The sequence below is a fragment of the Carettochelys insculpta genome, chromosome 22, assembly GCF_033958435.1.
Source record: "Carettochelys insculpta isolate YL-2023 chromosome 22, ASM3395843v1, whole genome shotgun sequence".
In the NCBI taxonomy this organism is placed as follows: domain Eukaryota; kingdom Metazoa; phylum Chordata; order Testudines; family Carettochelyidae; genus Carettochelys; species Carettochelys insculpta.
This window is the reverse complement of record NC_134158.1, coordinates 10,395,662-10,410,004: the sequence shown is the minus strand read 5'-3', so window position 1 is coordinate 10,410,004 and position 14,343 is coordinate 10,395,662. Positions and strand designations below refer to the sequence as shown.

The window sequence follows — 14,343 nt, the reverse complement described above, 5'->3', positions numbered from 1 at the left end:
TCCGGTGGTACTGGCTGTCTGCCTGGAGGGGGGTTATGTGGGAATCCGCCTGATGGGCCAGAAGTTATCCTGGGTGTAGGTGAACCCCAGGAGCTGGTTGCGGCTCAAGGGAGCAGTGCCCCTGTGGAGCCAGACAGGGGTGAGTTGTTGCTTGGGGGAGCTCTGGAGGAAGAGAATTTCCCTGAAACTTTTCCTGAGCCGTCTGGCAGGCTAGTGGCATATTAGGTTGCACTAAGAGGAGCGTTGCCAGTAGATCCAGAGAAGTGATTGTTCCTCTTTATGCAGCTTTGGTGAGGCCGCATCTGGAGTACTGTGTCCAGTTCTGGGACCCCAATTACAGGAAGGATGTGGAGACACTGGAGAGGGGCCAGCAAAGGGCGACCACAATAATTAGGGGGCTGGAGCATATGACTTATGAAGAAAGGTTGAGGGAATTGGGACTTTTTAGTCTGCAGAAGGGAAGACTGAGGGGGGACTTGACAAAAGCCTTCAACTTAGTGAAGGGAGGCTGCAAAGGGGCTGGAGAGAGGCTGCTCACAGTGGTCGTGGATGGCAGAACACGGAACAATGGTCTCGAGTTGCAGTTGGGAAGGTCCAGGTTGAACACGAGGAAAAGCTTTTTCCCTAGGAGGGTGGTGAAGCGTTGGAATGTTCTACCCAGGGCAGTGGGGGAGTCTCCATCCCTGCAGGTGTTTGAGTCTCGCCTCGAGGAAGCCCTGGCAGGGCTGATCTGATGGGGTTGGCCCTGCCTAGGGCAGGGGGCTGGACTCAATGGCTTTTTGAGGTCTCGTCCAGCTCTGTTGTTCCCTGATTCCATGACCCCAGAAAATGGGAGTGAGCTGCAGGAGAGTGACCAGGAAAGGTGCTTCTCTGGAAGCGCCAGAGCCCTTTGCCTGTGGAGAAGTTTGTTTGTTGATGGCCAGGACCTGCCTGAGTGCGACGCCCCTGGCTGTGCTCTGCAAGGGGGCAGAGCGGGCAGGGCAAAGGCTTTGGAATTGGAAGTTGGTCTGGGTAGAGTGAAAGCTGTAAGGGACGTGAGCAGCCCTGTGAGAACCAAGCGAGGGGTGTGACCAGCGCACCGGGAGCGTGATGCTGAGCCAGGGCACTTGCAGGCGAGCGCCAGCGACCTCCCGTCTCCAGATGCTGGGAGCACTTGTGATGGACCCACTTCCGAGTCCAGGGGGAGGCAGAAGTCGGAGGCGGAAGGACAGAGGCGCTGGGGCCTGGTGGGCCGGTCGGGGAGAAACTGGGATTCCTCCATCAAAACAAAGAGCAGTCAAGTAGCACCTTAAAGACTAGCCAAATAGTTTATTAGGTGAGCTTTGGTGGGGCAGACCCACTTCTTCAGCCCAGAGCCAGGGTGGGGTCTGCGTCTGGGTCTCACAAAGCAACTTTCAGAAACCAACGGGGCAGCAGTTTGGTTTGCAGGTTTCCAGACTGGCTGGGAGGGGGCAGTTTCCCTGAGATCAGTGATGGCCCAGCTCTCCTTACAAGGGAGGGCACAGCCAGAGAGATCAGCAGCGGGGAGGTGGCCGTGTTTGTCTGTAGCTCCGAGAGCAAGAAGTCCTGGGGCACCTTTACAGACTAACAGATGTTTTGGAGCATCAGCTTCCGCGGGCAAAGAGCGGCTGCGGCAGATGCACAAGTGGGGGGCGTTGAAGAGGGGGGCCCAGTAAGAGGGAGGCCAGAGCTGACAAGGGCTATTCTGCAAGGGGGACTGTCTACGAAAGCTGATGCTCCTCTTCCCACGTGGATGCGACTGGCTGTCTCTGCCACCTGCACTGACCGCTCTGTACGACGCTGCGTCCTGCCGGCTAATAAACCCCCTTCTCCGGCCGAGTGAGCGTCACTCCTGCCTGCGGCCGCGGGGCAGAGCCTGTCCCTCTGGCCGGGGCAGATACCGAACGTTGTGTACCCACTGGGGCAGGAAGCCTGGGTTATAAGGGCCCTGCACAAAACCCGCACACGGGGCCACGTTCGCAGCCCACAAGGGGACGTTTCTTGGTCCCACCCGGCGCAGGCAGCAGGCGCCGGCGGAGACGCCGAACGAGTCTCACAGGTGCGGACACGGCTGGTTTGCAGAGCGCTCCCGTGGCGGCGTTGGTGCCGGGCCGGGATACCAGCCAGGACGGCCCCTTAATTTCACCTTGTGCAGCCCAGCCCAGCCCAGCCCAGCCCAGCACCCCCCGCCCCAGCCGGGCTTTGGCCACCCGGCAGTTGCTCACCGAACCCCCCCACCCCCCGTGCTCCAGCTCCCCCCAGTCCCTAGCTTCCCGGCCCGACGACAGAGTAGCTGAGGTTCCCGTCGGGGATCAGGTAGACGGTGATGCTGTTCACCCCGTCCCCAGAGAGAAAATTCAGCACCTGCCCGTCGCTCTTCACCACCATCCTGGCGTTCTCCTGGATGCTCTCGGGCTCCCGGGCGAGGCGCCGCTTGGCCTGAATCAGGCAAAACCTCAGCCCTCTGGTCAGCCCCTTCTGGACCACCAGGTTGTCCAGGTTGTCCAGGCTCAGCACCAGCTTCCCGCCGGGTAACTTTTCCACTGAGCTGTCGAAGGCGGGGAGCACCACCTGATACTGGGGCACCCCCTGGAAGTAGAAGACCTCTATGGAGCTCTCCCCCTGGCCCGCGACAAACTCCAGCTGCTGCGAATCGCAGCGGACCACCAGCCGGGCGTTCTCCTGCAGGTAGTCGGCCTCCCGGCTGACCTGCAGGATGGCGTGGTCCAGGCACTCCTCCATGGGGCGAGAGAGGGCTCCCAGGGACACCAGCCGGTTCCGCACCCTGGCCATGTTCTCCAGGCTCAGCACCTCGGGGTGGGCGGAAACGGAGGCTCCGAGATCCATCGCTCCCAGGTGCCGACGTGCACCGGGGGTGGCCAGAGGCTTGGAACCGACTCGCTGGCCCTGCAGGCAGAAGCAGACACAGGCCGTGGGGGTGAGATCTCCCTTGGAGGCCCAGTGGGGATGGGGGTGGGCAGGGCTCAGCCGTGCTGGGGGAAGATGAACCACTGGGTCCCATTTCACCCGGGGATACGCGGCAGGGAGTTCCCTGGCGCCCGGCTTTGCACCAGGGCCACCGCGCTGCGGATCTGGGCCTGACTTCAACCCGAGGACACCTGGGTTCCCTCCTTGGCCCCGGGAGGGCAGTGGGGCCCGGGGTGGAGGCGGGGGAGCAGCCAGGACTCGGGCCTGACTCTGCCCAGACGCGGTCTCGCTGCGGCAGAGCTCCCCATGTCTCCTGCCCTGGTGCAGGGGAAACCGAGCCCAGGGCATCGAACCCCCTCGGGGGGATTGAAAGCTGGATGCACCGGGTGGGGCTGCGGGGGCTGGGGGCAGGTTGCACCCCGAGGGGTTCACAAACAGCTGCCTCCTGGGCCGAGCCCCGGGAAGGCAAAGGGCTCCCATCCCTCTGGCTGGCTGTCTGCACGTTGCTTTGTCCCGATACTGCTGGGCTGCGCCCTGGGGGGCGGGAACAGGGTTTGGCAGAGCAGGAGTGGGACAGGGAGAGGCCGCAGGCCCCCAGATTTCTCCCCTGGGGCCCAGCACAGCTCAGCTGGGGGAGCGCTCAGCCGGGGGGGTCAGGTTGGGTCTGGGGTTACTCTCACTCACGCTGCAGGAAGGGACCTGGCCTCAGGAGTTACACCAGGTCCCTGAGGGCGGCGTTACAGCCTGACTCCTGCTGGGGCCTGGCCTGGCACTGGGAGGGTAGTGGGGGCTGGTGGTTAGAGCAGAGGGATGGCAGCCAGGACTCCTCGGTTCTCCCTGGCACTGGGAGGGCATTGGGGGCTGGTGGTTAGAGCAGGGGGTGGAAGCCAGGACTCCTGGGTTCTCCCTGGTGCTGGGGGGACAGTGGGGCTAGTGGTTAGAGCAGGGGCTGGGAGCCAGGACTCCTGGGTTCTCCCTGGCGCTGGGGGGACAGTGGGGCTAGTGGTTAGAGCAGGGGCTGGGAGCCAGGACTCCTGGGTTCTCCCTGGCACTGGGAGGGCAGTGGGGGCTGGTGGTTAGAGCAGGGGCTGGGAGCCAGGACTCCTGGGTTCTCTCCTGGCACTGGGAGGGCAGTGGGGGCTGGTGGTTAGAGCAGGGGCTGGGAGCCAGGACTCCTGGGTTCTCTCCCTAGCGCTGGGGAGGGGTCCTAGGGTCAGTGGGGGTCGAAGGAGCTGACTCGCCTCTGCAGCCCTTTCTCCTGCCCCAGCTGAGCCTATTCCCAGGAGTTGCGCTGGGGGGACCAGGGCTCACCCTGTTCCCAGCCGGGGCCCTCAGAAACCCCTTCCCCGGCACAGCCCCAAACCCGTCCCCTGGTCGTGTCCTACCTGTGGCCTGTCTGGGGCGTCTCTCCCGCCGGCAGCGGCTGCACGTCCCCTTGGGAGCCCCTCACTGGCCTCCTGCGCTGCAGTCTGGGGGTTCGGCCTCCGCTGTACCGGTGGCTTCTCCGCAGGTCCCCGGCACGCGCCAGCTCCACGGCTCCCTCTCGGCCGAGCGGTTCCCTTTATATGCCCCATCCTCCTGGGGCCGCCCAGCGCGTGGGAGGGGACGTGGCCGCTTGGCCCCAGAGCAGCTGTGTCATCCGTGCGGGGGGGGGTACGCCCTGCCCCAGGGAGTGGGGGCTAGTGGTTAGAGCAGAGGGGCGGCAGCCAGGACGCCTGGGTCCTGTCTGAACTTGGCTGTGACGAAGGCTGGGCTGGAGGAAAGCCAGATGTGTCCTGGAGCTGCCGTGATCTGGGCACGTCCCCGTGGCAGAACCAGTTTCAGTTTTGACATCCTTGAACCCGGCCCCACCCAGTCGCCGGTGTCCCCATCGCCCTGGCTGGGAAATCGAAAGTTACCACCCCCCAGAAGTGCGTGTGCGGCTCGCGTGTGTCTGGGGCCCCGGGCGCCGGGGGGCTCACGCACGCTCTGCCCAGAGCAGGGGGAGGCCCGGCCCTGACTCAGGGTCCGGCTGGCTGGCTGGTTCCGAGCCCCCGGCACCGGCTGGGCACGGCTGGGGGGCGGGGGAGTCCGGGGCAGAGCTGGGCGATGTGGCAGGGCTGGTGGAGCCCAGCAGGTGCGGCAGGAAATCGGTGGTGGGCTCCCAGCTCCCCCTTTGTGAGATGAGTTTGGGGTGGTCTCAGCCTCGCTGCGGGATGGAGCCCGGAGAAAATGAATCAGGGCTTCTGGGTACAGGGGGCGCTCTGAGGTCCAACTCTGTCCCGGATCTTCATTCCCAGCACTCCTGGGTTCTCACCGGTGCTGGGAGGGCAGTGGGGGCTGGTGGTTAGAGCAGGGGCTGGGAGCCAGGACTGCTGGGTTCTCTCCGGGCACTGGGTGGGCAGTGGGAGCTTAGAGCAGGGCCTGGGAGCCAGGACTCCTGGGTTCTCCCCAGCACTGGGAGGGCATTGGGGGTTGGTGGTTAGAGCAGGGGCTGGGAGCCAGGAGTCCTGGGTTCTCCCCAGCACTGGGAGGGCATTGGGGGTTGGTGGTTAGATAAAGAAGCTGGTAGCAGAAAGGAGAAAAGGGATCCTGACCTTCTGTTCAGTGGTACTGGCTGTCTGCCTGGAGGGGGGTTCTGTGGGAATCTGCCTGATGGGCCAGAAGTGATCCTGGGTGTAGGTGAACCCCAGGAGCTGGTTGTGGCTCAAGGGAGCAGTGCCCCTGTGGAGGCAGACGGGGTGAGTTGTTGTTTGGGGGAGCTCTTGAGGAAGAGAATTTCCCTGAAACTTTTCCTGAGCAGCCTGTGGGGACGGCAGAAAATGAGAGTGAGGTGGAGGAGAGTGAACAGGAAAGGTGCCTGTCTGTGAGAGCCAGAGCAGCCCTTTGCCTGGGGAGAAGTTTGTTTCAGCTCCTGATGGCCAGGACCTGCCTGAGTGTGAAACCACTGGCTGTGCTCTGCAAGGGTCCAGAGCAGGCAGTGTAAAAGTTTCTCAGGAATTGGAAGTTGGTCCAAGTAAAGTGAAAACTGTCAGGGAGTGTGAGCAGCCCTGTGAGAACCAAGTGAAACAGCTGCACAGTCAGTCTCTGTAGGATGCAGGAGAGAGCCAGCAATTCCCCATCTCCAGATGGTGGAAACACTTATATGCTCACACTGGACTCCACTTCTGATTCCATGGGGAGGCAGTAGTTGGCGGTGGAAGGACAAAGGAGCTTTGGGCCTGGTGGGCCAGTAAGGGATAAACAGGGATTCCTTCATGTGGATTCTGCGTCTGGGAGTCACAAAACAACTTCCAGAAACCAGTTTGGTTTGCAGATTTCCAGGCTGGCTGGGCTGGGGGGGGGGGCGTCTCCCTGAGATCAGCACTGGCCCAGCTCTTGTTAGAAGGGAGGGCACAGCCAGAGAGATCAGATTTCCACCCCAGGGGGCAAGGGAGGAGATTAAAACTTGATGGTGCTAAGAAAGGCCTCAGCCATTTAGCCCCAAAATACCAGATTCTCAAGGATGGTGCACAAAGGTTGTGGTCTACCAAAGAGCAACGTGAATGTGCAGTTGCAATGGGTTTGTTCTGTAACTCACGCTGACTGCTGTAACCAAGGGGTGCTGCTACCCAAAGCTGTAGAATTGTACCACGTACTGACTGTTTAAAACAAGCCCTGTAACATAATAACATTGACGTAGAAGCATAAATTGTACGTTAAAGGAGTTTGTAATTGTGAAATGTCACCGTTGTTCCCTGTAACTCGTCTTGCAACCTCTCACATGGGCAGGAACATTCCAAACCTATTGTGTGGCACGGAAGGGGAAACCGAGGCCATTGTGGTGGTCTGGCTAAATGCCGAGGGTGGAAGCATTTGTACCTTCCGTTACTGGACTGTAACTGAATCCCAAACATTGGCTGGAGCAGCCGTATGGGCTGGTGGTCAGACGGGGCAGGGCCCAGACCAGAGAAGAACTATTTGACCTGCTGGTGCTGCAGCATCTGTATGGGCTCTGCCCGCCCGACTTGAGAACGTGGCTGATGGACCAGAGGCCAAAGCCGGGAGACCGACCAACCCGAGGGAACTAAAGGGACTTGCCCGGCTGCATCACATGAAAGGGGCCAACACCAAGCTCCTGACTTGGAGCCTCCCCCGGCAGGATTACGACGTGGAGGTGGTAACATCGAGGGGAGCACTGAGGGTGCAGCCGACGCCCTGTCACGAGGGGAGGGCCCCGAACTTCCCCAGGTCACCGGCTGAGTGACCCCGCTCAGTTCGGTCTGGAAGGGGGGAGAGATGTGCTGGAGTGGGGGATACCTGTGTGTGTGGGGGGCTCACACAGGGTGTGGGGCTCCTGCTGAGGGTAACCCTGACGACCAGGTAACACCTTTGTACTGCAGACAAAGGAGGAGGTGGAGCCTGAGGGGTTTGAATTGGAACTGGGAGTTGGGAGCAGTGAGTCTGGGCTGAGAGAGAGAGAGACAAAGGAGGGGGCCAGGCCCCGGCTCTGGGGGCCCCTGGGGGCCTCCTCTCCCCAGCATGGATGGGACTGGCTGTCTCTGCCGGCTGCGCTGACTCCTCTGTACGACGCTGTGTCCTGTCGGCTCATAAACCCGCTGTTCTCCTGCCAGTGAGAGTCACTCCTGCCTGCCTGCAATACGGGGTGCTGAGCTTGGGGGACCCCGAGCCCCATCACACCCCCCAGCCCTACTGGTGCCCCCTCACTCCTGCCCCCCAGCCATTCTGGTGCCCCTCACTCCTGCTCCACAGCCCCTGCCCCCGACGTCTGCCGGTGCCCCTCACTCCCCAGTCCCAGCACGAATGAAAATGTCCCCAAGAACCCACCCCACCGTCTCTGTTAATTACACACACACACTCTCTGTTAGTTTCACTTGCCCTTTTTCCCCCTGCAGTGGAGGGTGTGGTGGGAGGCGGCTGGGTCCCGCTCTGTCCCGGCCCTCCCTCCGGTCATCTGTGTCTCCCCCCATCACTCCCACCCCCCCCCCCTTTGCTGGGCATCCCAGCCCCCCACCTCCGCCCGGCTCCCCTGAGATGTGCCAGAGCCGAGGCAGCCCGAGAGGGGTGAGGCCGGGATGGCTCAGCACCACTCAGAACAGTGGAGTCACTTCCAGCCCGGCGCTGGGGCCACCCCCAGCCCTGCGGTGCAGCCGGGGGCCACTTTTAGGCTCTGAGCCGCACCCGGGCAGCCTGCGCGAAGCGTTTTCTGGCGGGTTCCCCACAACAGGCTGGGCCCTGCCGGCTGCTTCTGCCCGAGCCGGAGAGGGGAGGGAGACGTCACCCCTGGAGACCTTCCCTCCTGCTGGGCTCCCGGGCCCCGCTGGCTGCCTCTCCTGGGCCCCGGGGTCGGCGAAACCGGGGTTTGCTCCGGTGCCTGGCGAGCCGAGGGCTGGGCAGAGATTTCAGCGTCGCCTGGCACAGCGCCCGCAGCCAGGTGTCCTTCGTCTCCGTGCGGGGCCTGAGAGCATTTGATTCCCTGCGGGGACGGGGCTCCCCGCGCCCTGTTTACTTTTGACTTTCAGTTCTTGCTTCTGTGTCCCGTAGCTCTGGCCGCCGTCGCTGGGTTATGGACCAGCCGGGTTCTGGAGTCCGACCTGGAACTTCGGCTGCGCCGGTAGATTTGACCCAGCTCGTGAATCGAATTGCTTTCTGCCACTTCTCCTGGAGCCTGCCCGGAGGGGGCGCCCCTGGCCGACTGGGCTGGAGTTCCTGAGACTCACCCCTGGCACCCCAGTGCCCTGCAGCGGTGGGAGTGGGGTTTGCGCGCCCTGGAGAAGGGCAGCGAAGCCCCCCCAGAGGTTACAGAGCGACCTGCACAAACCGGGCAATGGGCCGAGCTCTGCGGACAAATGCAAAGGGCTGCGCTCGGGGGGACAAGCCGTGTCACACGCGCGCCCTGGCGGGTCAGAGGGGCCCACGAGCGGAGGCGAGTCTGCAGGGCGAGGCTCCTGCAGGGAAAGCCGGCGGGATCCCGGGCCAGGCTAGCAGGACGGCTGTGAGTCACCAGAACCAGTGTGGTTTCTCCAGGGCTGCGCTGAAAGGCGTTCGCAGTGCGGCTCCAGGCCACGGGCTCCCATCCCAGCTGCGCTGCAGTGCGAGAGCATCGCGGGGAGCTGCTAGAGAGACCCGCAGCCAGAGGCTGGAAGCAGAGCGCCGGGAGAACGGAGCGAGAAGTGACTGAGGGGCAGCTGGGGTCGTGGCATCCCCGTTCTGGGGTGCTTGTTCCCCTCGGCTTTGTCCGTCGCGCTGCGAGATGCGACGCCCCCACTGCCCTCTAACCACCCGCCCCCACTGCCCTCCCAGCGCCGGGGAGAACCCAGGAGTCCTGGCTCCCAGCCCCTGCTCTAACCACCAGCCCCCACTGCCCTCCCAGAGACGGGGAGAACCCAGGAGTCCTGGCTCCCAGCCCCTGCTCTAACCACCAGCCCCCACTGCCCTCCCAGTGCCGGGAGAGCCCAGAGAGTCCTGGCTCCCAGCCCCCTGCTCTAACCACCAGCCCTCACTGCCCTCCCAGCCCCAGGGAGAACCCAGGAGTCCTGGCTCCCAGCCCCTGCTCTAACCACCAGCCCCCACTGCCCTCCCAGCGCCAGGGAAAGAACCAGGAGTCCTGGGGATGAAGATTAGACACAGTGTCTGACATCTGTGCCCCCTGGTCCCAGCCCCCACATCCCTGGCAGCTGCCTGACTTCAGCATGTGGGTCTAGCATGGGGGGGGCGGGATTTTGTTCCCCAGGTTTTCTGGCACTGTTTCCAGCTGCCCTGGAGCTCCCTGTGGGAACGTGAACGCCAGGGGAGGATGGGCCCCTTTGTCCCCGGGCCCAGGACGTGGGGCAGGCATGGGGGGGGGTTTGCCTGGGACCTGGGAGTGGGCAGGTGGTTGGCCTGGGCTGGGGAGAGAGACGGGGCCAAGGCCCTGGCTGGGGACCCCCTCGGGCCTCCTCGCCCCAGGATGAATTGGACCGAGCGCTTCCGGTGGCTGGGCTGAGCCGGGTGGCCGGTGACCCCCTCTCCTCCCGCTGCAGGAGAGTCGTGCCTGGCTGCCCAAGGGGGACAGGCCCCGGGGACCCCCCACCCTGTGAGAGCAGCTAAAGAAACCAGCAGCCCCAGCGATTTCTTCTCTCCGGCGCCAGCCCCACAGCGAGGCTGAGACCCCACCAGCTCGTCTCTGCTGTGCTCCAAGTGGTGCTGGGAGCCCCAGCCATGTCCCCCAACCCTCTGAACCCTGCGTTCCCCGCCAGCTCGCTGGCCTCACCCCCAGCCCTGCCCGGCCGGTGCCGGGGGCTCGGAACCAGCCAGCCAGCCAGACCCTGAGCCAGGGCCGGGCCTCCCCCTGCTCTGTGCAGAGCGTGCATGAGCCCCCCGGCGCCCGGGGCCCCAGACACACGCGAGCCGCACATGCACTTCTGGGGGGTGGTAACTTTCGATTTCCCAGCCAGGGCGATGGGGACACCGGCGACTGGGGGGGCCGGGTTCAAGGAAGTCAAAACTGAAACTGGCTCTGCCACGGGGATGTGCCCAAATCACGGCAGCTCCAGTACACATCTGGCTTTCCTCCAGCCCAGCCTTCGTCACAGCCAAGTTCAGACAGGACCCAGGCGTCTCTGCTCTAACCACTAGCAGTGTGATGGGGTTCTGGGGTCCCCCAAGCTCTGCACCCCATCCGCAGGCAGGAGAGACTCTCACTCAGCAGGAGAACAGCGGGTTTATGAGCCGACAGGACACAGCGTCGTACAGAGGGGTCAGTGCAGCCGGCAGAGACAGCCAGTCCCATCCACGCTGGGGAGAGGAGGCCCCGAGGGGCCCCCAGAGCTGGGGACTGGCCCCCTCCTTTGTCTCTCCCCGCCCCAGCCCAGACTAACTGCTCCCAACTCCCAGTTCCAATTCAAACCCCTCAGGTTCCACCTCCTCCTCTGTCTGCAGTACAAAGGTGTTACCTGGTCGTCAGGGTTACCCTCAGCAGGAGCCCCCCACCCCCTGTGTGACACACACACACACACACAGGTAGCCCCCACTCCAGCACACTAGCCCCCACTCCCTGGGGCAGGGCGAACCCACCCCGCACGGAGGACACAGCTGCTCCTGGGCCAAGCGGCCACGTCCCCTCCCACGCGCTGGGCGGCCCCAGGAGGATGGGGCATATAAAGGGAACCACTCGGCCCAGAGGGAGCCGTGGAGCTGGCGCGTGCTGGGGACCTGCGGAGAAGCCACCGGTACAGCGGAGGCCGAACCCCCAGACTGCAGCGCAGGAGGCCAGTGAGGGGCTCCCAAGGGGACGTGCAGCCGCTGTCGGCGGGAGAGACGCCCCAGACAGGCCACAGGTAGGACACGACCAGGGGACGGGTTTGGGGCTGTGCCGGGGAAGGGGTTTCTGAGGGCCCCGGCTGGGAACAGGGTGAGCCCTGGTCCCCCCAGCGCAACTCCTGGGAATAGGCTCAGCTGGGGCAGGAGAAAGGGCTGCAGAGGTGAGTCAGCTCCTTCAACCCCCACTGACCCTAGGACCCCTCCCCAGCGCTAGGGAGAGAACCCAGGAGTCCTGGCTCCCAGCCCCTGCTCTAACCACCAGCCCCCACTGCCCTCCCAGTGCCAGGAGAGAACCCAGGAGTCCTGGCTCCCAGCCCCTGCTCTAACCACCAGCCCCCACAGCCCTCCCAGTGCCAGGAGAGAACCCAGGAGTCCTGGCTCCCAGCCCCTGCTCTAACCACCAGCCCCCACTGCCCTCCCAGTGCCAGGAGAGAACCCAGGAGTCCTGGCTGCTCCCCAGCCTCCACCGCGGGCCCCACTGCCCTCCCAGGGCCAAGGAGGGAACCAGGTGTCCTCGGGCTGAAGTCAGGCCCAGATCCGCAGCGCGGTGGCCCTGGTGCAAAGCTGGGCGCCAGGGAATTCCCTGCAGCGTATCCCCAGGTGAAAAGGGACCCAGTGGTTCATCTTCGCCCCGCGCGGCTGAGCCCTGCCCACCCCCATCCCCACTGGGCCTCCAAGGGAGATCTCACCCCCACGGCCTGTGTCTGCTTCTGCCTGCAGGGCCAGCGAGTCTGTTCCAAGCCTCTGGCCACCCCCGGTGCACGTCGGCACCTGGGAGCGATGGATCCTGGCGCCTCCGTTTCTCCCCACCTTGAGGTGCTGAGCCTGGAGAACATGGAGTGATGGAGTGGGGAGTGCATGGGTGAGACTCAGGCTGGGTGTGTGTGACAAGCAGAGCAGCTCCCAGGGCTAAGGATGACCCCTGGGCTGTACCTGGGCTGGCAGGTAACACCTCTGCCCTGAGCACAGAGCAGGGAGGAGCTGAGCTGGGTTGGAATCGGGGGCGGCAGTTAGAAGCTGGGGGAGAGGGAGCTGGAAGGCGCCAGCCTGGCGAGGGGGGGAGCTGCACCCCAGAGGGGCCCCCCTCGGGCTCCTCTCCCCAGGACGGGTTGCAATGACCGTCTCTGCCGGCTGCACTGACCCCTCTGTGCTGAGCTGGGCTCTGTCGCCTCATCAACCTACTGTGCTACCTGCTGGGGGAGAGTCACTCCTGCCTGTGGTGTAATGTGTGAGGTGATGAGCTTCCCTGGGCCGGACCCCCTCCTTCCCCACCGCTGAACAGCCACGTCACCAGCTACACCAGCCGCCTGACCCATCAAGCGTAACCCCAGGGTGGGACTCAGACCGGGCTGCCACGCGCGGCAGATCCCGCTGACGGCCTCGTGTCCGGGAGCTGTGTAGCGCTGGGGTGCTGGATGGTCCCTTTGGAAGGAAGTTGAAGGCTGCTATTAAATCGCCTCTAACTCGTCTCTTCTGTGAACTGAATCAGCCCAAACCCCTCAGCCTCTCCTCATCGGCCGTGTGCTGCAGCCCCCGTAAGCACTTTCATTGCCCTCCGCTGGAGCTGCTCCGACGCAGCCACGTCCTTCCCATGCCGGGGGGCCCAGAGCTGGACTCCAGACGTGGCCTCACCAGTGCCGAGCAGCAGGGAACAGCCACTTCTCCAGCTCTGCTGGAAATGCTCCTCCCAATGCGCCATTAGCCGTCTTGGCTACAAGGACCCTCTGGTGGCTCGTATCCAGCCTCTCAGCCACTGTCTGCCCCAGGTCCCTTTCTGCTGCTGACTCCTCTGGCCTCCCTGCTGGGTGAGAGCCACCCCTGGCTGCGGCGGCGGGGCAGGCTGGGGACCCCTGCTCGGGGACCAGGGTGAATGCTGGTCCCTTGCACGGGCTGAGACACAAGCACAGGAGGAAACCTCCCAGCTGCCCGGTGGAAGGAGTCGGGCCTGTCGTGGTGTGTCACTGCCATCTCCTGGAGAGCCTCCGTGTCTGCCCAGCCAGCGAGGCTCCGGCCCAGGAGAACCTCAGGGTGCGTCCGGACCTCGGAGGTGCTTGGGTCCAGCCTCTCCCCACCGGCCGGTGCGATCTCATGGGGGTCCGGAGAGGTGCAGCCAGTCTCCTTCCACATGTGCGGCCGGGGAGAGGGTCCGGCCTGCGACGTCGGTCTCCGCGTGGGGGCCGAGCTGGGGCCGGCTCACACCGCCGCTGGGACCCCCCTGGCTGCTGGCTGGGAGCCCGGCTCTGAAGGCAGCACCACCAGCAGCAGCAGTGCAGACGGGGTGGTAATTCCCCCAGCCCCTGCAACGGCCTGGCCGCCCCGCAAAGCCCCCAAGGCCAGGTCAGGCCCCTGGTTACAGCCTGGCGGAAGTGCAGAGGACGGTGAATCAGACGCTTTCGCTGATCCCGGGGTGTGAAATTGGCCCCACGGACAGAGACAGGCTCCCTACGGTCCCTGGGAGGGGCGTTCTCGGGAGTCTGCTCTCTGCCTGGGCCCTTGGTCACCTCCCCCGACGGCCTGTCTGCCCCCATCTCCCGCTCTGGGGTCCTGGTGGTGGGGGCAAAGTCCCAGCGGGTGCCCTGCGCCCACAACCTTCCCTCCGCTGCCTCGCCGCACGGAGGGAAACTGAGGCACGCGCCGTGTTCGCCAATGCCCCTGCCCCGAGGGCATTCGCGTGGCTGCCGGTCCGGTCTCTGGCTTGGGAGGCGGCGTGGCGCCGCGTCGGGGACCCACGTCACAACCGGCGACCCCCCCCTCCACGCGTGGGCTGGCCCCGTGCATCGCACCGGCGTCTGCCACCCCACTTCGCCCCCGGAGGCCATACGAAGGAACAGGCCGCCCCGGAGCAGCCTGGCGGGGTCGTGGCGGACCGAGGCCGGCCCAGCTCAGAGCCAGCAGGCAGAGGAGGAGGGTTCGGCCCAGGGCTGTGTGCAGGCGAGGCAGGCGGGACAGTCCCAGGGCTCGGGGCAGAGTCAGTGTCAGTGTCAGTGTCAGGCTGTGCGGCTGTGGGATGGCGCCAGGTGGGGCGCAGAGCCCAACGGTGGGGCAGGAACATGAGCCCCAGACACCCGGGGGCCAGCTGGACACCCCGGGATACACACGGCTGCCCCACAAACACACTCACGCTCATACACGGAC

At 64.5% G+C, this 14,343-nt stretch overlaps 1 protein-coding gene across 1 annotated transcript; it reads right to left on the bottom strand.

The window, feature by feature from the left end:
• Positions 1–2,265: 2,265 nt before the first annotated feature.
• On the bottom strand, positions 2,266–4,575 carry LOC142024694 (uncharacterized). The gene is made up of 2 exons (XM_075016844.1): positions 4,314–4,575; positions 2,266–2,907 (listed from the first exon to the last, which is right to left on the bottom strand). Exons 1-2 carry the CDS (start codon positions 4,500–4,502, stop codon positions 2,266–2,268), a joined length of 831 nt encoding a protein of 276 aa, XP_074872945.1. The 5' UTR covers positions 4,503–4,575.
• Between the last annotated feature and the right edge of the window lie 9,768 nt (positions 4,576–14,343).